General features: G+C 41.2%; 1 protein-coding gene across 1 annotated transcript in view; it reads left to right on the forward strand.

Annotated features, from left to right (window-relative positions):
• LOC122801247 (serine/threonine-protein phosphatase 2A regulatory subunit B'' subunit alpha-like) overlaps positions 1-23,271 on the forward strand; it is a 139,279-nt gene that overhangs the window by 642 nt on the left and 115,366 nt on the right. Inside the window, exons 2-4 of the mRNA XM_044070800.1 lie at positions 17,905-17,991; positions 18,999-19,155; positions 20,020-20,068. Of these exons, the coding sequence (XP_043926735.1) occupies positions 17,905-17,991; positions 18,999-19,155; positions 20,020-20,068 (293 nt within the window). The remainder of the gene's footprint in view (positions 1-17,904; positions 17,992-18,998; positions 19,156-20,019; positions 20,069-23,271) is intronic.

Consider the following 23,271-nt stretch of genomic DNA (forward strand, 5'->3'; position numbering starts at 1 on the left):
ACTGTGCAATATTAATATCCAATGGTAGTATGACTAACAGTCAAGGCTTACTTTAGAGTGGCCTATTACAATAACCTTTATAAATATGCAGTGTACTCTAGCACTTATCTCTACATAAAGCAGCCACAGGTAGAAGGTATTTAAAAATATTTAATAATAAATAATTAAGACACAAGACAAAACTGCTACACCACAGAGATATCTAAGAGTTCACAGATCACACAGAAACTTCAAATAATACAGTAGGGCAGGTCTGATTTCAAAGTAAAATACCTAATTAATCTTTACTAGCTTTAACTATTTCTACAAGATAGATAAACGACAGCTGTATCTAAAAATCACGATAATACCACAAATAGAAGGCCAATTCCGAAGTAATGAAAAATAATTTATTAAAAAGAAGTCAAACACACAAAAATATTTTCTCTAGCACCTCAGCAACACTTGTCTTTAACAGAGTAAACCATAATTAATCAAAGTGACTAACTTATATAGTACCACACATCCATTTATCTAATTAATCAATTAAATAAAACATTTCATAATAAAAACCTAAAATACTTTACTAAACAAAACTTTTCCATACACATTCTTGATTCAGTCCTATGGGACTCATTGTATTAAATTTTAAAATAATAAAAGCCTCCCTTTTTCTTAATATGTATTTTATTTGTTGTTCACTCATCAATATATTACTTTTAACATTATCTAATACTGTCACTTGTAGCCCCTCAGGGCTCCCATTATGATACTCATTAAAATGAATTGCTATAGGACTAGTTTGCTTATTATTTTTGATATCCCTAATATGTTCCTTTACTCTACAAGAAAACTGTCTTTTAGTTTCTCCAACATAAAATTTATTACAAGGACACTTTGGTCCATATATAACCTTCTTTGTCCTACAATTAAAAAGCCCTTTGGTCTGAAAATTAATACCATTAATCTTAGTAAATGTTCTACTTATATATTTACATATACTACATTTTCCACAGGCTAATGTACCCTGTTCTTCAGTTGACTTTGCAAATGTAATATTTGGCATCCTAAATTTACTGTGACCTATAAAATCCGTTATGCTCCTCCCTTTTCTAAAGGAGAAACACCATTTCTTACCTTCTAAAAAATCAACTTCCCTTTTAACTATTCTCCAACTATGTTTAACTTGTTCCAAAACTTTATCAGACAAGACAGAATAGGTGGAAGTAAAATATTTCTACAAGATATCACAGTGCTAAAAACTTGCATGTGAACATAAGGCAGACTGCTAATAAGTTAGATATCCAAGATCAAAATGCTCTCCCAAGTCTCTCTCTGAGACATAGTTTATAAAACATCACTAACAAACATGTCTCTGGGTCCTCCCCAGTTTACATCATTTTTAACACTTAGGTTTTCCCAGTATTCATATTGCATCATCTTGACACCTGCTCTGAGTTCCCAGGCTAATAGAAACCATTATTTAGCAAGCTAACACCTGCACAGGAGAATACAATACTAAAAATCATTTCACATATACACTCTAGCAATTAGTCCTTAGTTAACACAATAGACAGAATGTCTTCAGCCAGCCTGACCGGAACCAACTTTAAAGATCAAAGAATGTCATAAAATAATTTCAATTTCAAAAGACAAATTTGAAAAGCTTGACTTAGTTTTTCTTTACAGCAAGGGGGCAATGTTGTAACAATCTTGAAGTTCACATTTTACAGTGTTTTTCTACACTCAAGAAAACATGCCTGTATTTTACATTTATGTACAAATGCCAGAATTATATATCAAATTCTATTTGACTAAGCTGGCAGCCTTCGTCCATCTCTCCCCAATCGTCACATCCCCCCCCCCCCACCCGGGGAACTTAAGCAAGTTTTTCAAGTGCCCCTTGAGAAACATCACTTGAGAGTGTCACGTCTATCTGGGTGTACCACACCCCATTCCCTGTCTTGAGAGCCCATTTGCATTGGCATTGCTACTCCCACTGTGGTGCTGCATGGACATATCATATGCTTGTAACCCCAGACTCCATCTTAGCAATTTGGCATTTTGCTGACTGGCTCTGTTTAACCATGTTAGAGGGTTGTGATCTGTCATCACAGTGAATTTACTTCCATACAGATAAGGCTGAAGTTTTTGTAGTGCCCACACTATGGCTAGACATTCCTTTTCTACTGCTGCATAGCATTCCTCCCTGGGTTGGAGCCTGCGAATGACATAAACCACTGGGTGTTCTTCTCCCTCTGATGAAATATGGCTAAGTACAACCCCCACCCCATAGTTTGAAGTATCCACCTGCACAACAAATTATTTGCTGTAGTCTGGACTGGCTAACACAGGGGGTCCTCCCAAAGCATGCTCACATGCCTGCTCACATGTTGGAGTCCACACTACCTTATCTGGCCTGTTCTTCCTTGTCAGGTCTGTGAGGGGAGCAGCTATGGTACTATAAATTGGGAACAAACTTTCTGTAGTACCCTGCTGTGTCCCCAAGAATGCCCTCACCTGCTTTTTGGTAACAGGTGCAGGCCATGCCTGAATAGCTTCCACTTTGGCAGGTTCTGGCCTTATCTTACCACTCCCCACTCTATGTCCTAGGTAGGAGACCTCTGCCATACCCACCTGACATTTGCTCAGCTTAATGGTCAACCCTGCCCTCTGTAGTCTGCCCAGCACCTCCCTGACATGCTGAAGGTGCTGTGGCTATGAATGGCTGTAGATGGCAATATCATCTAGTTAAGCAAGGGCAAACCCTCCTGCTCCTGCTAAGATATTATCCACCAGCCTCTGGAAAGTCGCTGCGGCATTCTTCATCCCAAAGGGCATCTTTGTGAACTCATAGAAGCCAAAAGGAGTCACAAAGGCTGACTTCTCTCTAGCACTGGGAGTCAAGGTTACTAGCCAGTAACCCTAAGATCAATGGTTGTAAGATACTTAGCCCCACCCAGCTGCTCTAGGGCCTCATCTGTTCTAGGCATGGGGTAAGCATCTGCCTCTGTGTGACTATTTAATTTCCTGTAATCCACACAGAACCTGGTGCTGCCATCCTTCTTTGGCACCAACATCACTGGTGAGGCCCAGGGACAGTTGGACTCTTGAATCACCCCTAGTTCCAACATCTCCTGTACCTCTTCCTTCAGAGTCTGTTTGACTCTCTCAGGCACCCTATAAGGTGCCTGCCTAATAGGCCTTTGGGGTCCTGTATCCACCTGGTGCTGCACCAGGTGGGTGCTCCCTGGTTTCCCAGTGAACATGCCCCCAAACTCCTGCAACACTGCTCGGATTTCTTGAACCTGGGTAGGAGATAGCTGCTGGGACATTGCTACCCCTTCCACCAAGGTGTCAGCCCGAGCCTCCCTGAGGAGATCAGTCCCCAGATCTCCCTCAGACTCCTCCTGCAATCCACTGCAAATGCTCAGCATAAGGGCCTCCCTATCATGGTAAGGTTTCATCATGTTAACATAGTGCAATTTTTGCCCCTGCCATCTGTCTAGCACTTCCACCATTTAGTTAACATCACTTACCACCTTGTAGGGTCCCTCCCAAGCTGCTTGCAACTTGTGTCTGACAGGAATGAGAACCATCACCTGCTACTCTACAGCATACTCTCTAGCTTGAGCATTCTTGTCATACCACACCTTTTCTGTTGGGCTTCTGCCAGGTTCTCCTGGGCCAGGCCCATGAGTTCCCTGAGCCTAGTCCTGAGGTTCAGGACATATGCCACAACAGACTCCTTGTGAGACTCACACTCACCTTTCCACTCATCTCAAATTAAATCTAGAGGTCCCCTCACCATATGCCCATACAGTAACTCAAAGGGTGAAAAACTTGTGGATTCCTGGGGAACCTCTCTGTAAGCAAACAACAGATGAGGCAAATATTTGTCCCACTCCCTCTTAAACTGATCTGCAAATGCCTGTAGCATGGACTTGATTGTCGAGTTTAACCTCTCAACAAGACCATTAGACTGGGGATAGTAGGGGGTGGTCTTCATGTGCTTCATCCCATAGGACTTCCACAGACAAGCCAGCAGGTCTGACATAAAATTGGCACCTCTGTCAGACAGTATTTCCTTTGGGAAACCTACCCTGCTGAAAATTTCTAGCAAAGCATTTGCCACCTTCTCGGCCTCAATGGAGGACAAAGCCACTGCCTCAGGGTATTGTGTAGCATAATCTAAAATCACTAGGATATACTTTTTCCCTGTGGAATTGGGGTACTCAGAGGACTCACAATATCCATAGCTACCCTCTGAAATGGCTCCTCAATCACGGGCAAAGCCATCAAAGGAACTCTCACCTTGTCTCCTGCCTTGCCTACCTTTTGGCACTGCTCACAGGTCCTGCAGTACCCTGTTACATCTCTGGAAATTCCAGGCCAGTAGAAGTTTTGCATAATATGCCTCTTTGTACTTTTTATGCCCATATGACCTGAAAAGGGAATGTCATGGGCTATGGCTAGAAGCGCCATACGGTAAGCTCTAGGCACTACCAACTGCTGTACTCTCTCACCTTCTAGCCCCCCCCCCCCCACGGGTCCACTCTCTGTACAGTAACCCTTTGTTCCAGTATACAGATCCCCCCTTCCCTTGAGAATCAGGTGCCACCCTAGCTATCTGCCTCAGACCTTGCAGTGTAGGGTCTGAGAGCTGAGCCTGCCTCAAGTCTCTCCTTGTAACCCTTCCCAGCTCCCCTTCCACTGGAAGTCTGGCATCCTCTGACAGCAGTGCCTCACTGTCAGCCTGGGTACTACTACTCACCTCTACCTTTGCAGTTACCCTGTCCAAGGGAACATCAGTATCCACAAGCAGCTGTGGCTCACATTCAGTCTCACTGCTACAGTGTAGCTCCCTCCCTGAAGTAACCACCTCAGCAGTCCTGGCTGCAAGTATGCAGTCTGTCTGGGTCTCCCCCAGGCTACCAGACCCACATGCTTGTCTCCTAGCCTTACTGCATTTAACTGCATAAGTACATGGTACTGCCTCATCCAAATCTTTCCCTCTTAGGACATCTGCAGGATGGTAGTTCCATACCCCTGTTGTCTCAAGACAACCCACTGTTGGCATTTTGTCTTTACCACTTACTGGCTCCCTCACCTTTGGTTCCCCACCTTGCCTCCATGGACATCTGTATGCCACATGGCCCCACTGGTTGCATTCAAAACTTTTAACCCTAGCTCCTGGACATGTACCTGGACTAGTAGCTTCCCCTGCTACTGACGGATTCTGTTAGGGCAGTCTGTGCTGCCCACCATGGGTTCCTTTAGTCCCATGAGCAGTACTGTGGGGTCCATTTCCTGTGCTCTGCTTGCTAGGTATAGGTCTCCCTTCTTCCCCAACTCCTCTGAAGTAGCACACTTTATCAGCTAACCAGATCCTCATGTCCTCAGGCAAAGTACTAAGGGCTTGTTCCCTTACCAAAAGGTCTGCCAGCCCTTCAGAAGTGGTGACTTGGCATCCACTCACCCAGCTATGAAAATAGGTGCTCAGTTCAACAACATATTCACATACATTTTCATCTGCCTTACATCTATGCTCACAAAACTTTTTCCTGTTCATTTCAGGTGTTAGCTTAAAACAATCTAACAAATGTCTTTTTACAGCAGTATAATCAAAACAGTCAGTGTCATGCATTTTTGCTAAAGAAGTTACAGCTTTACCATGGAGTAAGGGGGTCAGGAACCGTACCCAGAGCCCTTGGTCAACTTCATACTGTTTACATACCCGCTCAAACATGTGAATGAAGCTATCAAAAGTATCCCCCTCTTTAAACTGTGGAAGAAATGTACTGACCTTTTGTGCTTCTGGGGTCCAGTTACTCCCTTCCCCATTACCTCCATGACCATGGTGAAGAGTCAGCATTTCCCTCTCATGCTTTCTCTGCTGTTCCTGTTCTTCAGCTTCTAGGCTCCTCATTCTCTCGGCAGCTTCCAGTTTCATACGCCTGGCCTCCAACTCAAGTCTCTTTAGCTCCAGCTGGATTTTTAAGTCCACTGCAGAAAGGTTGAGCTGTCCATTCTCCGAGGATATTGTATCTCATCTGCCAGTCTGATTATCCATCAGGCTGCTGTTTTCTGATGCAGCTGTAACTAAGGCTGCAATCAGGTCTGCTTTAGTCAGGTTTCCATGCACCAGTCCCCTAGCCTGACACATCTCCGCCAGTTGGCTCCTTGTCAGCTTTCCATACACTTCTGCTGACATGCTGCCTGTTCATCCTGACTAACACTAAGCTAACAAAAGAAATAAAACAATTGTGATCTGAACTCTTGAGTATACACTGCATGGTTGTTTTAGAGTACAAAACACTTTTAGAGATCACTGTACATAAGCCACCACTGCCAAACACTTGTGATGACCTTACCCTGGCCCAGCAATCAAGGAGTCTCAATCCTCACCACTAACACCAGGGAGGTAGACTCCTAGAAAAGGAAAGGATAAGTAATACACACATTAAAGTACAATTTCCCTTAAGTGCACACAGAGATCACAGTCAGTCTGGGGCTGGCTGCTCCCTTGCTCACCAGGTCCCCAATAAGACTCCCCACTGGCACAGCTATAGGGTCCAGGTCTCAGCCTAACTGGGCAAGCTAGAACCTCCAGTACCCTCTCTGTCCAACCAATGCTTCGTGTCCCTGCCAAGTAGCTGACACAATGCACACACACTTTGAGATAAGTATTTATACATCTTCACAGACTCTCCTGGATAAAGGGGCACAGCTGGAGAACCTGTGTCAGCCTTTCCCAGGAGAGTCTGTGAAATTGTATAAATACTTATCTCAAAGTGTGTGTATGTTGTGTCAGCTACTTGGCAGGGACAAGCACTGATTGGACAGAGGGGTACTGAGGTTCTAGCTTGCCCAGTTAGGCTGAGACCTGGACCTATAGCTGTGCCAGTGGGGAGTCTTATTGGGGACCTGGTGAGCAAGGGCAGCCCAGACTGTGATCTCTGTGTGCACTGGGAAATTGTACTACTGTGTATTAGTTATCCTTTCCTTTCTAGAGACGACCTCCTGGTGTTAGTGGTGAGGATTGAGCTCCTTGATTGCAACCAGGCACAGTCATCACAGTCACCCTTATTGCTTTTTTCTGATCTAGAAGTACAGAACCCTCTACAATACTTTTGGAGTGGTACAAGAAGCACATACATACTGATTTTACTTATTGCCCTGTTCTGTAATGATGAATGTTTGCATAATGAACTCTGTTTACTATTTTAATTGTGCCAATTTTTTTATGAATGAATTCTGGTAGAATTTTGTGGTTTATCAAGCCAGTATAGAAACAGGTGTTTGGTAGGTGTAGTTTGACATAACAGAAAATATTGAACATGAAACCAAAAATGCATGGTGTTTCTGTTTTACTCACAGAATGTCATCATTACCTTTGTAGTAAAACACTGGTAACAGCAATGACAATTATTTTACATATAAATACATCCCGGCTTTTACAAAGTCAAGGCATTCACTTTGTGCCTCCACTTAACTTGTTTTGACTTGGAGGAAGGATGAGGCTTTTACATGTTCGATTCCCCCAGAGGATTGGATGGGGTGAGTATCCTAGACTTTTTCTATTAGTGATCCAAGAGTAACTGTCTTTTTAGAGGGAAGGGAGCAGAATTTCCTAAAGGGAACATCACTTATGTGAGCAAGTGATGCCTCTAACCTAGGGCTATTGTATGCCCACTCTTGAATTGCTACTTGTTTGTATAGCTAGGAAACACATAGGTGCATACTTAAATAAAACAAGCAACTATAAAAATAAGTCACAAAAAATCTCACCATGTCAATGGATGAAACCAATTCCTAGTACAAAACGTAATCAAAAGGCAAAACCAAGGAGGCGGTAAACACGGCAGTTAAATGATAACTTGAGTTTAATGACATAAAAATGCTTTCACGTTGCTTCCACGCTTCTTCAGATACAATAAAATAACATCTCAAAATGCTTGTATTTAAATCTCCATAAATCAATAAAAATACTAGTAGTCGTCACATGACATATAAAACAATCACCTGACCCTTCAGTTATACTAGTCACCTGACCTAAACTCCAGCTTACAAAATCCCAAAGAGCACATTCATCATAAAAAACAATTATAAAACATTCAGCCTATGATGCAACATGCTTATTGCACATGAAAAACTTGTAATGAATTCAGAGAGACTCTCCTTTTGAATGCTGTTTACAACCCAGGTAGTTTTGTACCTAAGGAAGCTTACACTCATCCAGCAATTGGTTTGTAGGAACTCATGCATAAAAGTGGAGCTTTTGGTGAGTAATGATTAGAATAGAACTTTTTTCATGTGCAATGAGCATGTTGGATAGCGAGAAGGTTTAACTATTAGTCTGTGCTCAGTGAGCCGATCCATGTCTTCCAGATCTGAATGCATAAGCTGTAACAGTTCACTTTGAAAAGGCATTAGTATGCCAATTCATTTACCATAGATAAACTTGTTGATTTATGACAAGATGTGCTTAGTAAAACCATGGGGGTATCTATATAAGTAATTTTTAATTATCTTGCTGTTCTTTATATATACAAGACTGTTGTTGTTTAGATCTACATGCATATGGACTGTTTAACTTGATTTTGAAATGGCAAGTGTATGTAGACTCATTTGAAATAGATATATTAGTTGATTAGTTACAAGTTGCGATAAGTGGAAGCCATGGGCGTGAGCATATAAGTATTTTTTACAAACGTTGTTGTTTTTTATATGGAAAGTTTGTATAAATTCAAACAGAAATGACACAGTGATGCAGGCCTTATGTTTACATCTTAAAGTGGTCATTGAACAGCCTTGTGTGTGTTTATTTGCTAGTTCTTATGACTTCCATTAGAGGTGTCTGACTGCTATTAACATGATTATGCTTCTGATAGTATGAGAACTGTTTGTTATATATATAAATATGTATGTATATTTTATTCAGGAACTTTGAATGTTAATTCTACCAGCTTTTCAGCTCTGGATCATAGGCTGAATGTTTTATATTTGCTTTTTATGATTAATGTGCTATTTGGGATTTTGTAAGTTGGAGTTTAGGTCAGGTGACTAGTATAACTGGAGAGTCAGGTGATTGTTTTATAAGTCATGTGACTACTCCTAGTATTTTTATTGGTTTATGGAGACTTAAATACAAGCATTTTGAGATGTTATTTTATTGTATCTGAAGAAGAGTTGTGGAAGCAACCGAAAGCACTTGTACTTCATTAAACTCAAGTTATCTTTTAGCTGCCTTGTTTACCACCTCCTTGGTGACAAATCAGATGTTATTTGTTAACTAGAGGGTAAAACGTTAGTCCAAAGAATGGGAAGGAAAAAAATATGGTGCAGATGAGGAAGCTTGCATTAAAAGAAAATACCTTATTTTTTCCTCTTTTTACTGCATTACGGAAGAGGGAGGTCAACAGTATAAGGTGTTGCATCACATACTGCACCTGGAGTTTTAAAGTAAGGATTGAATAATGGGAGAAGCTGACTTGAAGTTTTGAGAGCTTAAAGACTGCATTAGGGTATGTTTCGCTGAGGTGGTCTGAAACACCTCCAGTGTTTTCTTTACCTTGGGTCTATAACTGTCTTTAAAATGCCAGGGATGTATACACAAGTCATTTTAGAAGAAGAAAATAATGCAGTTACTGCAGCTCAAGGCCATTGGTCTGTATATTTCCACTGTTACTTAGGATGTGGGTAAGTTACAGCTTGCTAAGTGGCTTTTTAAAGCACCCTAACTAATAGTTTTTTCTGTACAAATGGACTCGTTCTCGTCTAATCCATGATAAACAATTAATCCATATGTATTTTCTTTTCCAAAATGTTTTTATTAATTTTATAACACAATAACTTAACAGTATAGTAACAAGAAAAACAAACTATATACAAAGTCCATAACAACTAAAAAAGCAATATACATAGGAGAACACGTAATATTTCTCTAACAGATTAGACAGTTTTGTCCACGCAATTAAATGATGGGTTGTGTTGTTAGTCCTTGCTTTTATAGTAGCAATCTCATTCTTGCAAATGTATTTCTCAACATGAATAAACTCAAGCTTAAAAGCAGGAGTAGATTGGGATTTCAAATTTTTAGTAACAATTTTCCTTGCTATAGAGAGGATAGACCATAGTAAAAGTGTTTGTTTTTTAGGAATGACGTCAGGAACAGGAACATTAAAAAGGATAAGGGAGTCAGAAATTGTACAGTTGTCATTTCATAGAGCTTTACAAAGATATTTAAAGGCTAACCAAAATAGGGAAATTATTTTGCAATTAACAACCATATGTATCCAGTCAGCATTGGGGTGTCTACATCTCCAGCATTTCATTTCATCTTTCTTGTACATTATTGCTAGTCTATGTGGAGTGAAAAAACATGTATGTAAAAATTCCCATGTGTATACATGCCAGATCAGGGAAGATGTAGATTCCTTCACTGACTGTAAACAAAGTTTTTTGTCTTTTTCTGAGAATACTTGTCTATTAACTTGACTTGAATAATTCCAAAAAGAAACACCTGTTTTGCTAAAATAATTTCTGAGAATTTTATAAATAACATATGTATGAAGTATTCTTAGCTGTTGAGATAAAATCCAAGATTTTAAGTTACTCCTATTGTATGCCTCTAATGAGGGTACGAGTTCAGTATATATAAAATCCTTACAAGTCTGGATATCTAGCCAATTGCAATTTTGCAAACTATATGTGTCGATCAGACAGTCTGTAGAACTTATTTTATTAACTGAGAGAAATTGATTCCAATATAATAGGCCTCCCTTCTTAAATTCTAACATTTTCTGAGTAACAAATGATATCAAACATTCATTTGTGTAAGCAATAGGAAACATAATTATTAATAAATTGTTAATTAATTGATTAGAAAACATAAGCTTTTTAAACAGCAGCAATATTTGGTTTATAAAAGGTGTAAAAACAAGTTTTGAACTTTCACTTTGAATGTATATTTTTAAAATCCATATAAAGATGTTTGTATATATTTGAGTATATGGTTCAAGCAATGTCCTATTACTATTAAGAAGTAAGGTTTCATGCATTGATTTACAATATGATGTATAAAATGTGTCACCTTTGCACTCATAGCCCATTGTTCACACCACAGCTTGTCTTTTAGCTCCACAGGAACATATTAGTCAGTTAAAAAGTGGAGCTGGAGCTGGGGAATTTCATTACCTAGGTGTTATAGTAGTAATACCCTAGTAACAAGTAGGTTCATAGGTTCATAGGTAGGTACTAGGCTATTGGCCCAAGGGCCTATGTAAGCCTAGCCAAAAAGGTTCCCTGCCTTACGCCACCCAAGAAAGTTATTTTCCTGTGCCACTGTCGAGCAGAGACACAGAAGTGATCCCCGGGGTGTACTTCCTATTTCCCATCCACTCATCAAGATTTTTCTTGAAGCGTGCTAATGAAGAACTTTGCTTGACATAGATGGGTAGCCTGTTCCACAGTATGGGAAGTCTCTATGATAGGAATCTATCCCTCCAGCATGTCCTGTTTATTGTGGTGACAAGGTTTAGGTCCCTAGAGTGTGTAGCTCGGAGGAATTGGGATTTCTTTAGGTGTAGCATGTCCAACAGCTCTGGGTTTGACATAGCTTTATATGTTAGACAGAGATCACCTTGGAGTAGGCGATATGCTACGGAATAAAGCTGGAGTTTTGTGAGAAGCTCAGTGTAGGACATTTGTTTGAGGCCAGTAAACCTCTTTTTGAGGTACTTCTGTGGCCTTTCCAGCTGCTACAGATGTCTTGTGAGGTACATTCCAAAAGGGACATTGTACTCTATAATGGGTCTAATGAGTGTCGAGTAGAGGGGAACAATAACCTCTTTTTTCCTGGATGAGAACCCTCTTATGATGAGGTGTGCCACGTAGAAGGACCTCCTGACTACCGTGGCAATGTGACTATCAAAGGAGAAACTACTGTCCACCTGGGTCCCAAGGTCTCTTATCACACATTCGGTGTTAAGTAGATTGCTGCCTATGTGGTAGTTCATGGGTACAGAGTTTTTACCAAAGGGGATGAAACTGCACTTTTTGGCATTGAGCTTGAGGCTATGGCTCTGACACCAGACATCTGTCTCAGCGAGGCCCTTCTGTAGGATGTCCACATCATTTGGGGACTGGACTATGGCTCCTAGTTTGCAGTCATCTGCGAACTTCATTAGCCAGAGGCCTTCTGTGTTAGCCTGTACTTCAGAGAAGTAGATACCAGGACTGAACCTTGTAGTACTCCACTTGTCACTGGTTTGAGGTCAGATTTGGAGTCTGCAACTTTTACAGTGTGGGTTCTGTCAGTGAGCCAGTTAGCAACCCATCTTGTGATGAAGGGATTTATACCTAGTTTAGTGAGTTTAGCTATAAATGGGGGGTGGTGTCAAAAGCCTTGGCGAGGTCAAGATAGGCTGTGTAAACCACCTTACCCTCATCTATGGCTTTGGTGACTGCCTCAAAGAAGTCGATCAGGTTCAGGAGGCATGATCTGCCTTTCACAAACCCAAAATGGGTGGGATCCAGAGTTTGGAGGTTACCAATGTCTTTGTTTATGAGTTCCATGATGATACATTCCATGGCCTTGCAGACCAGGCTCGTCAGGCTAATAGGTCGATAGTTCCCGGGATCAGTGGTGGCTCCCCCTTTGTGGAGTGGGATAACTGTTGCTGTGCACCATTCAGTGAGCACAAAGCCTGATACGAGGAACATGGTGCTTAAGTGGGGAGCCGGTTCGTTCTGAAGTTCATGTAAAATGCAGCCTGGGATGTTGTCTGGTCCGATGGATGCTGTGTATTTTTGGCTTTAGAGAGTGCAGCTTTTACCTGCGTAGTTGTGATTACAGGGACTCTGCATTCTTCCTGTATAGATATGGGCCCTTTAGGGGGTGGGGGGGTAAAGTTAGCACTGAACCTATCTGCCAGGATGTTGGCAATATCAGTTGATTCTGTAATTTACATGCCGTTGTGCTGTAACTCAGAGCACATCTATGTGTTGCCATTGAGATTTTTGACATAGCTATAGAATGCTTTGTGGTTGTCCTTAGAATTAGTGGCAATTTTGTTTTAGTAGTTTGCTTTGGAGGATCTTATAAGGGATCTCATTTCTTACTGAGGCTGACCAGGGAGCTCCTCCACTCATGGGAATTTACTCTCTTTTGCAACAGTTTCTTCCTTCTGTTGTACAGTTTGTTTATGGCAGGGGACCACCAGATTGGCTTCCTTTTTTTGGAGGATAGCGTCTTGGTTCTGTTTGGAATAGCATGATCCATGTATTTGTGTAAGTGCTTATAGAGTGCATTTGTGTAGGATTCAGCAGTTGTAACTGCATTTTCCATCTGCTTGGGTGTCCTGAAGTTCACCACTTCTGTCTTAAGAAACATGACATCGGCTTTGGAGAAATTTTTTACCGTGGTTTCCTTAATGGGGGGTGGGATGTGGATACCAAGGGTGATTAGCTTATGGTCTGATCGGACCAACGAGGAGTTGGCTTCAGGTGTGGAACACCGGTCACTCATGTTGGTAATAACTAGGTCTAGGATATTGTTGCCCCTGGTAGGGGTGTGGATAAGTTGATCCAGGGCATTAGAGTTTATAAATTTCAGAAAGCGTTGAGCTAAGGAGTTGGTACATGAGTAGTTTTCCTAGTTAATGGTGGGGTAGTTGAAGTCGCCCATTATTAAGGTGTTTGGTTGAATCCTAATATTTTCCAGTACATCAAGAAAAGAGGAGTGGGAATACTGGGGCATGGTGGGGGATCTGTAGCAAGCTACAATTTGGATTGCAGGTTTGCCCAGAGTTAATTGCACTTGGATAACCTCAGATGCATTATGCTGAGCAACTAGCCTGGAGGTGTGGATATCCTTAATGAATATGGACACACCCCTGCCTTTTGTGTTTTGGTCCAGGTTGCATGGCCGAAAAGTGTGGTATGAGTTGTAGCCTGGTAGTGCAGGGATGCTTTCTGGAGCCTTGAACCAGGTCTCAGTCACTGCACAGATATCGATGTTCTCCATTTTAAGGAGTGCCTCGAGTGAGCGCATTCTGAGATTTAGACTTTTAGCATTAAGTAGCATTACCCTCAGTTTTTGCTTGCCTGATCCTGTTACGGTGGTGAATTTGTCATTTGAACCTTGCCTAAAAAAGGCACTATAGGGGAGGCAAGAGCCTTAGCCAGTATCTGGAATCCCAGGGGCGACAGGTGCAGGCCATCTGTGGCAAAGCATCGTGGTCTGTCGACCATGTCATCCCAACCAGACAGATACTGGATCCCCTTAGAATGACACCAGAAGCTTAGCCAATTGTTGAAGTCAGTCATTTTGTCCTTGTGCTGCTGCAGTATCATTCTGGGCGATGGCAGAATGCTACTCAGGGCAAGGGTGATACCTGCCTGGGCTACAAGATTGGAGAACTCTTCCATGTCTCTTTTCATGTAGTCCAGGGAGGTACGTCTCTGGTCATTCACACCAACATGGACGATGACAGAGTCATATTTGTACTTGTTTTGGAGTGACCTGAGTGTGTGGGTTATGTGGCGGATCCTGGCACCCGTCAGGCAGCTGACAGTAACCTTCTCCTTGTTTAACCTGATGAGTGGGACATGAGTGTGCCTGATTATAGAGTCACCTATGACTAGTGTGTGTTGGGTACATTGTTTTGCCTTATTAGCTGTGGTTGAGTGGCACACTGAGTCTGTGGGCTATGTGTCATTTGGGTTGTGTTGGGGGATGGAGGTTGTTTGCATTTCTGCTTTAGAGGTCTCTGTTGCTTAGACAGATTATTATTGTGAGCCTCTGTGAATGTTTTTGTGTTACTATGTGTGGATTTTGGTGGTGTAGATTTAGTGAGACTATGTGATGAGTGTGGTTTGGTGCAAATGTTTACCTTCTCCTCTTGACTGTCAAGTTCAGTCTTGGTTGGAGAGAGCTTTACCTCCAGTTTGGCTAGATAAGTACATCTCTCACAGGTTGTAGAGTTGGGTGGCAGGAGGGGAGGGTTGTCTGTGTACATGAAGCAATTTCTACATTGCCTCAAGATGCCCAGATTCATCAGATAGACAGGAGAGAACACTGGGAGCTGACCCTTGGACATGCCTGAATAAAAAAATATTTTCCCCTAAATAAGTGAGGGAAGTAAGTACAAGAGCTGTTTTCCTCTAGGTAATGAGGAAGGTTGAGTGCAATAGTAATTAGTAACTTATTTAGTGCTTAAAAGTTCTGAACAAGTGCTGAGCACGAATAAGCAAATTTAAGTGCTAAAACTAAGAATCTGTATCTGCACTAGACGAGTTACAGGACAGAAACAAGTAGAAATGCAGGCTTTCAAATCAAAATGTTGAGAGAGATGGAAGAGATTGCCCAAACAGCCAATAACTACAATTTCTGGGCCAGAACCACTCCTTATGTGGTAGACAGGTTACCTAGTGCTTACCACTCCCACTGATAAGCTAGAAGCTTCCCTCCAACAAAGAAAGGCTTGGGGTGCTCAGAAGCTTACATACAGTCCTGGATACAGCAAATCTGTATTTGGAACACTAGTTACAGGAAAGGTAGGAAACAGGCTTACAGTTTTTTTTTTTTTTTTTTTTTTTTTTTTTTCACAGAGAAGTAGCTAAAACAGCAGTAAAAGCAATTCACATGCAGTGCAAGCTAACACACTTGAGTATGTAGCAATACTAGACCAAACACAGTTTAAAAAATGCAATTAAATTAAAAAGGACTAAAAGCAAATGCAGAAAGAGTTTATTAGGTAGAATGTGGTAAAGAGATGGGACTGGGGGAGTGTCCCAGATCAAATCTACAGTGGGGTGGGCAACTGCAAAAGCCACCAAATTTAAACTACAAGCCAGAAATAGGGAAGGTGGGTGGGACAAAACAGTTTCAGCAGAGATCTAAACAACAATTAACAGTGCAAACTCTAAAACCAAAAAAATATATACTCAGCTCTGTATATTTGCAGATAGATTGAGAAGCAGTCTGGTGGTGCTGCGGTAGCGTTGTCGCCTCACAATAAGACGCTGTCCGGTTCGATTCACAGCTAGAGTGTCTTTTGCGTGGAGACATGCGTGAATGGGCGTACCTTCGTTGAAGGTTGTGTGTCAGGGCTGGTAACTCGGCATGTAAAAATCAACTACTAATCATTAGCGGACCGGAGTTCCACTGTGGCGACCCCTAACCGGGAAAAGCCGGAAGACACAAACAAACATTGAGAAGCAGTCTCTCAGAACACAGGTTCCAGCAATTAAATGCAGGCTGTTACTAACAGGTCTAATTTTATGCAAGTGATCCTTGAGTTAGATAACACACAATCTGTGAAAACCAGTTATACCAACTGAAGACACAGAAGAAAATAGGGGGAGATGGGATAAACAGTTTCAGCAGAGATCTAAGCAACAATTAACAGTACGTTGCTGTACTCCATAGTAAAGGTAAATAACAAACCCTTACAGATGGATATGATCTCCTTAAATAAGTAAAGCCCTGACTATGGCTTAGGTGACCTGAGTTCAATACTAGCTTGATCACCTGATGGAGCAGTCAGAGGATAATAGACAGTGGAGGGTCAGTAACTGTGGCTGAGCATGCTCCCAGCTCTGGATAGACAGACCTCATGCCAGATGGTGGGGGTGAGTCTTAGGTGGGCTGGTCTAAGGCGGGGTATTGGTGGGCTGTCCAAGCCAGTGACAGCAGTCCTTTGCCTGCATGTGCAAAACAGCCTGCACATGAGGGTCTTGGGACATAGGCAGTCTGCATGCCCAGCATTGAAAGGGAGGGTAGTTATGACATACATAATGGCCTAATTTCTCCGGGTACCAGCATGCATGCCAACTCTTTAATGTCTGCCAGTATAATGGCCTCTCTAGACAGCTCTCACACTAAATGATGTAGTGTAACCCCTGCCAAGGGGGAATGAATGGACTCAAGCCCAGTTAGAGGAGGCTGGATGGTCAGCATGGCAAAAGTAGAAAAGCTTATAGAAAAAGGTGGTGTGGTGATAACTTCACTGTATGCCGAAGTGTGGTTACAATGATTCACTTTTCATTATGTTGCATTGTTTTTTTTTTACCTAAAATAAAACTGAACAGAAACTACATTTCTGGACAAAAGGTCTTTGTATTTTTATTTATTTATTTTTTTTGACATACCGCATATTTTATACAACACTGAGGTTACTGCAAGATCATGTCTCATTCAGTTTGCCTTTTTTAATGAAAAAATAAGGGAAACTATGGAGGTATGTTTTGCTCACTTCTAATATTCTGTTACTCTATTTTCATCTCGTGTATCATATTTGTTTTCAAAGGCATCATAATTTCATATTTGAAATATTAAATCTGAACTGAAACAAATTGTAGTCAAAATAATAGCGTGTGTTGAAGGTGAGCACTATAGAAGCAGACTCAAACAAAGGGAAAGTTCTGGTTTCTTTGAAGAAATGCTCTAAATACTAATAACGTTAACAATCAGGACTTATTTTAAAGCTGTCCTTGCAGTGCCATAAATTCATGCCGATTTCTGTGAGTAGAGCAAGTAAACTGTCAGCAAGAGAGTTAAGATAAATATCATCTGCAGGTAATTTTGATTTTAAGGCATCAGCATCGTGAGACGAATGATGGCACTGCGAGATGTTTTCATCAGAGATGTGCCTGTTTTAAATTATATTGTTTCACAGCACTGGCAGACTTGTGAATGCTGTTATAACTGTGTCAGTATGAATAAATTCAGTTATGATGTGGAGAAATTTTGTTGGAACATGTTTGTTGCTCTAAGTTGTAGTTAAAGTCAAACTGAGCACATTTCACAAAGTACAATGAACTACTGTCTACGTGCTTTTGGGCTTAGCTGGTTTGACTGGTACTTGTTCACATATATAAGATCACATTCTTCTTCTTCCTGTTTTTTTACTGATCTAGGTCATTCAGAGAATATTCTACACAGTGAACAGATCCTGGTCAGGGAAGATCACCTTGACAGAGCTCAGGAAAAGCAACTTCTTGCAAGTATGTCAATTCCAGTTTTAATTTTCATTGAGATTTTTATCAATATTGCAGTCCCTGTTGAGGCAAATATTTGTCAGTTTTAGCATCAGATGGGGATAAGTTGAAAGACTGGAATTTTTATATAGCATCCATACACGTTATATAAATGGCAATGGACAGCATACCTGTAGCATTAACAGCACAATTTATGATATGCTTATCATTTTAACTTACATTATGTTTCATAATTTGTTTTAAAGAACTTTCAAGTGACCTTTGTATCACATCACTTCCACTAAACAGTTCTGGACCACATAATTTATGCCACCAGGACAAGTGACAGCATATCTGCATGTGCTGAAGTGGAGAAGGATGGCAGGAAGTAACAGAGCAGTGAGATAAGTTGGTTCTCAAGTGTTAATATGAGTAAGAAAGCATGGAAAACTGCAGAAGGAAAAAGGACAGACATAAAGTCTGAATAAGAGGATTAGTGGTGATAACTTCTTCTGCTGGTATCCAGCTGTGCTGTTGTGATGGACACAACTGCCCTCTACCTATAGTACTGCAGAAAGAAAAGCTTTTGCTGCCGTCATAAACGAGTACAGCAGTGTTAACTGAACTTTGCACTCTGTATTGAAATGGTGGGAATCCCAGTCCTAAATTAAACACCTCATCCCAATGGCCTGCTTACATGTGTCTTGTGAACACATCTAAGGTCCATATTATCTGTCCTGCTGTTTGACCATTTGCTGGAACAGTGTGATAGTAAATACATTGATCTTTGGATTCAGTCTTTATTATCCCTGATCTGGTTTCCAGTTTTATAAAAACAGACCACAGTAACTATGGGTTATGGCAAAAGTAAGGATTTAAATTAAAATTTACAGAGAAGGAAAAAAATCAGTTCAGTTTATAGAAATCCCTTCAGATATAGCCTGCTTTCTGATTTTTGCTTTTATGGAATCCATGTGAATTTGTTTTATAGTGGAGCATGTCAGTTCTATCATGAAATATTGTCTCTCATGTAGACCCTTGCTCTGTTGGAGGAGGAAGAAGACATCAACCAAATCACAGATTATTTTTCTTATGAGCACTTCTATGTCATCTACTGTAAGTTCTGGGAACTGGACACTGACCATGACCTCTTCATTGACCAGAAGGATCTATCGCAGTACAATGACCATGGTGAGTGGCTGTCTGTAAAGGTCTTATATATGCCAGTGCACTGTTTTATGGTGCACTGGCCTTTCTAAAGTGCACCAGCTAGTTTAATTCACTGCTATCATTTATACACTTTGGGACATGGAAAGTATAGATTAAATTACCAGCAATGTTTGTTACTTTATGTCTTGTGCTGTCATTTAACCAATGCAGGATATATCTCAGACTGCTGTTTGTTTATTGTGTGCTTACTTTTGTTGAGAAAAGATAATTGGAAATGTGCACAGCTGAAGCCTGATTTTTGGCATGACTCCAGGTAAAGTTTAAAAGAAAAAGGTAAACAATGGAGCACAGTACACTCCGAGACTTTATACCATACTTGATGTGAACATTCAGGGCAGTAAATTGTGTTGTACAATTGTAATGTAAATTAAACACACATTGTCATGCTGTGTGGTTTTACGTGCTCTGGTTAAAGCAGCCTGAGCTTCATGAAGACAGCCAGTACATTGCATTATGGGGTTGGTGAAGACAACTGAAAAAAATATATTATGTTCCCAATGCTGTGACAGATAGATGAAGAGTACTGATATTAGGGCATGGAAGGATGACAGGCCAGGAGATATCAGAAAATGGAGAGATAAAAATTTATAGAGTGGGCAGTAAGGAGTTCTGCAACAGAAAATAAGGTAAGATAAAAATAAGGCACACAGGCTCATTTATTAAAGGAGACTCAGTGGAGGAAAGAGCTCAGATGTAGGTCAGTCAAGATCTTACTAGTGTACTGAGTGCAGCTGTAAGAATAAGGTAAATCAATGCACTAGATTATGGCCAAGATAAACAAGTAATTAAAAATTAATGATAAATGTATGTATTATGTCTCCCCAGCATCATCCAACAGAATTATTGAACGGATATTTTCTGGTGCAGTGACAAGGTAAGGAACATTCTAAGTCTGCATTATCAAATATGACTGCAGTGTTTTCTTAACTTGCCAGAATGGTTTAGTAACTTCTAAAAGTCAGGAGGGTTTGAATATTGTTGTACATAAAGCATAGGTCAAATTGAGCAGAACTAATGCTGCTGGTCTTATAATGTGCAGCTTTCCAACACTGAGAATAAAGTTGTAAAATGTATTACTTAGGCAGGCTTTCTTTTTAATACCAGTTGCCTCATTGCTTATATCAAGATCAGCAGTTCCTTACAGAACTATACAAGCTAGGAATTTCTGGCAGAATCAGTGCTAGCCAACTACCAGCCAGCACCATATCAGAATGTGCAGAATTCTGCACCTGTCCTAACCAAAGCAAAGACATCAAGGATGTACAGGTTAGGACCCTTAGCCAACAGTGATCAAGCCACTGTGTGGTTTAGAGTAAGAAGAAAGGACAAATGCAAAGATAAGGGATGTTAGAAGAGTGGTTAATTCTGTGCTGAGGTGGGTGTATAGGAGACTTAGAGGAATTTGAGGGAGTGGTCAGCAGTGGAGTACCCAGGGCTAATGACAAAGGTGTGAGAAAGAAGCAAAAGGAAAAGAAGGCCTATATAGGAACGTGAGGCTAGTAATTAGAGTAAAAGCTGGGGCTTACTGAAGGTGGACAGGAAGGGTTGGGGAGGTGGAGGTGGCCCAGTCAAAGGAGGCCATCAAAGTCAAAAACAACAAAAGTGTTAAAGGTGGCAAAGATTGAAGCTGCAAGGGAATTATCAGAAAGGATCAAGGAGGCAACCAAGGGCTGTTTTAGGTACATCACAGAAAGGAAGGGAAGGACAGACCTGCCAAGCTGAACAAACTTAAGAGGGAGGTTACAGAAGACAGGGAAATAACAGAGGTACTGAATGAATTCTTGTCTATAGTCCTCAAAAAGAAAAGCAAGGAAAGGGTGCCATGTTGGAAGGGAGGCTGAGCAAAAATGGGGTACCAATGGAGAACCACCAGAATAGAGAGGGAGGAGACTCATTGGGAACTGGCTGCCCTTGGGGAAGATGAAGGTCAAAGACCATGTTTGTTGATTTCTGGACTCCTCAAATGTCAAACCTCTGTGTTGGTAGTCCCCTAAAAGAGATATTCAGCATATCACTTTCTAATGCAGAAGTGTCAGAAGCCTGGAAGGCAACAGTTGCATTTCCCTTGTACAAAGGGGATGGAGAAAAAAAATCCAGGAAATGGTAGACATATTCACTTAACAGGTATGGCAGGTAAAGTCATGGAACAAATCCTGAGGGGAAAGCTGGTATCAATTGTAGACAACAGCAAACTCAAGAACAGCATCTAACATGCAGTCATGGTGAGATAAAGCTGTTAGTCAAACCTGATCTGGTTTTATGACCAGTTTCCAGGTGATTTTGACCAGTGAGAACCAGTAGATGTAGTATCCACCTGGACTTCAGCAAGGCCTTTGACTCAGTCCCATACAAGTGGTTGATAGGAAAACTGGTGGAGAAGAGGTAGGCCCACAGCTGAGGAAATGGATAGATACATGACTGAACGATTGGACATGGGACTTGTGGTCAGATGAACAGAGTCAGGAGTTAAGAAGTGACTTGGGTCCTGTACCCTTCATATCTGAGGGAACAAAGCAGAATCACCCTCTTTGCAGATGGCACAATGTCAGCTGCAACAGTGGGAAATGAGAAGAAGTGTCTAGCAAAGGATTTGGAAATACTAAACACGTGGGAAGAAAGGTGACAATTGAAGTTCAGTTCTGAAAAATGTAAAGTGCTACAGATGGGCCACATCCCTGGTGTGAAGTATCTACGAAGGTGAGTTAAACTGATGACAGAGCAGGAAAAGGATCTGTGGGTGTGGACCATTCCCAGACTTTACAGTTTGGAATAGACTGAGACAGCAGTGGAAACAGCAACCAAAATCTTGGGATGTATCCTCATAAGAACAGAGTCTAAAATCAGAGAGGTTGTGCTTCCATTCTAGATCGTCCTTGACAGTCCATCCCCTCAGTGCCATACACGCTTGTGGAGGACATATAGGATGAATGACCTCAGGCTGGTGGAAGGAATCCAAAGGAAAGTCACCTGAAATCTCCATGGCATGAGGAGAAAGGAATATGACCAAGGACTAGTTGAGCTAGCAACCAGTAGAGACAAGGGCGGACAGGATACTGTTGCACAAGATCATGTCAGATAGATGTGAAGGGGTCATCTAAACAGGAAACCCAAAGGGAAGGGAGAGTGTACAAGCAGCAGACTGTAGGGACAAACTACTCCCTGGCTCTCTGGAAGTAGTTTCTAACATAGGATATTGAGGGCCTATGGAATTGATGACTGAAAAGAGTGGTGGAGGAGGACTCCACAGAGGCATGCAAGAGGATATGGGATGAGTGGAGGTAAAATAACCTAAAACATAGTACAATTACTGCCTTAATCTCCTTTAATAACACTATATCCCAGGCTCGTGATAACAAACTTGTCTCCTGTTTATTTTAGACCTTTCTAAAGCCTTTGATACTGTATCACACTCATTACTTCTGACTAAACTGACTAATCTAAATTTCTCTCCTGCCACTGTTAATTGGTTTTCCAGCTATCTGTCTGATCGATTACAATCTGTATAATGGCTCTCTACACTCTCTCCCCCTCTCCCCATATCCACTGCTATTTAACATTTTTACAAACCAACTCCATACTTCTTGCTGTCAGTCATCTCTTGTACAATACACAGATGATTCTACTGTGATTACCATCACTGAGTCTCCCTCTGATCTCATCTCCAAAACTCAGGCTGCCTTCATCTCTGTGGAAACATGGCTCACCAATAACCAACTAATCCTAAACCCTAAAAAAACTGAACTCCTACTCTTTCTCCCAAAAAGTATTACCCATCTTAAATCCACTTTTACCATACTCTCTCTCAATAACACTCCTATAATAGCTGAAACAAGCACCAAACCCCTAGGTGTCACAATAGATGACCAACTTAGATTTCACTTGCACATCAACAACTGCATCAAGAAGACTCATAAAAACTAGGCCTCCTATACAGAAATAGAAAGTTTCTTACTTACAAAGCTAAAGTTACCCTATCTCATTCCTGTTTATTACCTAGTCTACTGTACGGCTCTCAGAGTCTAACAAACATTAAAAACACACTCCTAACAAAACTCAACTCGACTTATAATAAGATAG

Source organism: Protopterus annectens, chromosome 4.part1, assembly GCF_019279795.1.
Source record: "Protopterus annectens isolate FY-2018-M chromosome 4.part1, PAN1.0, whole genome shotgun sequence".
Lineage (NCBI taxonomy): Eukaryota > Metazoa > Chordata > Ceratodontiformes > Protopteridae > Protopterus > Protopterus annectens.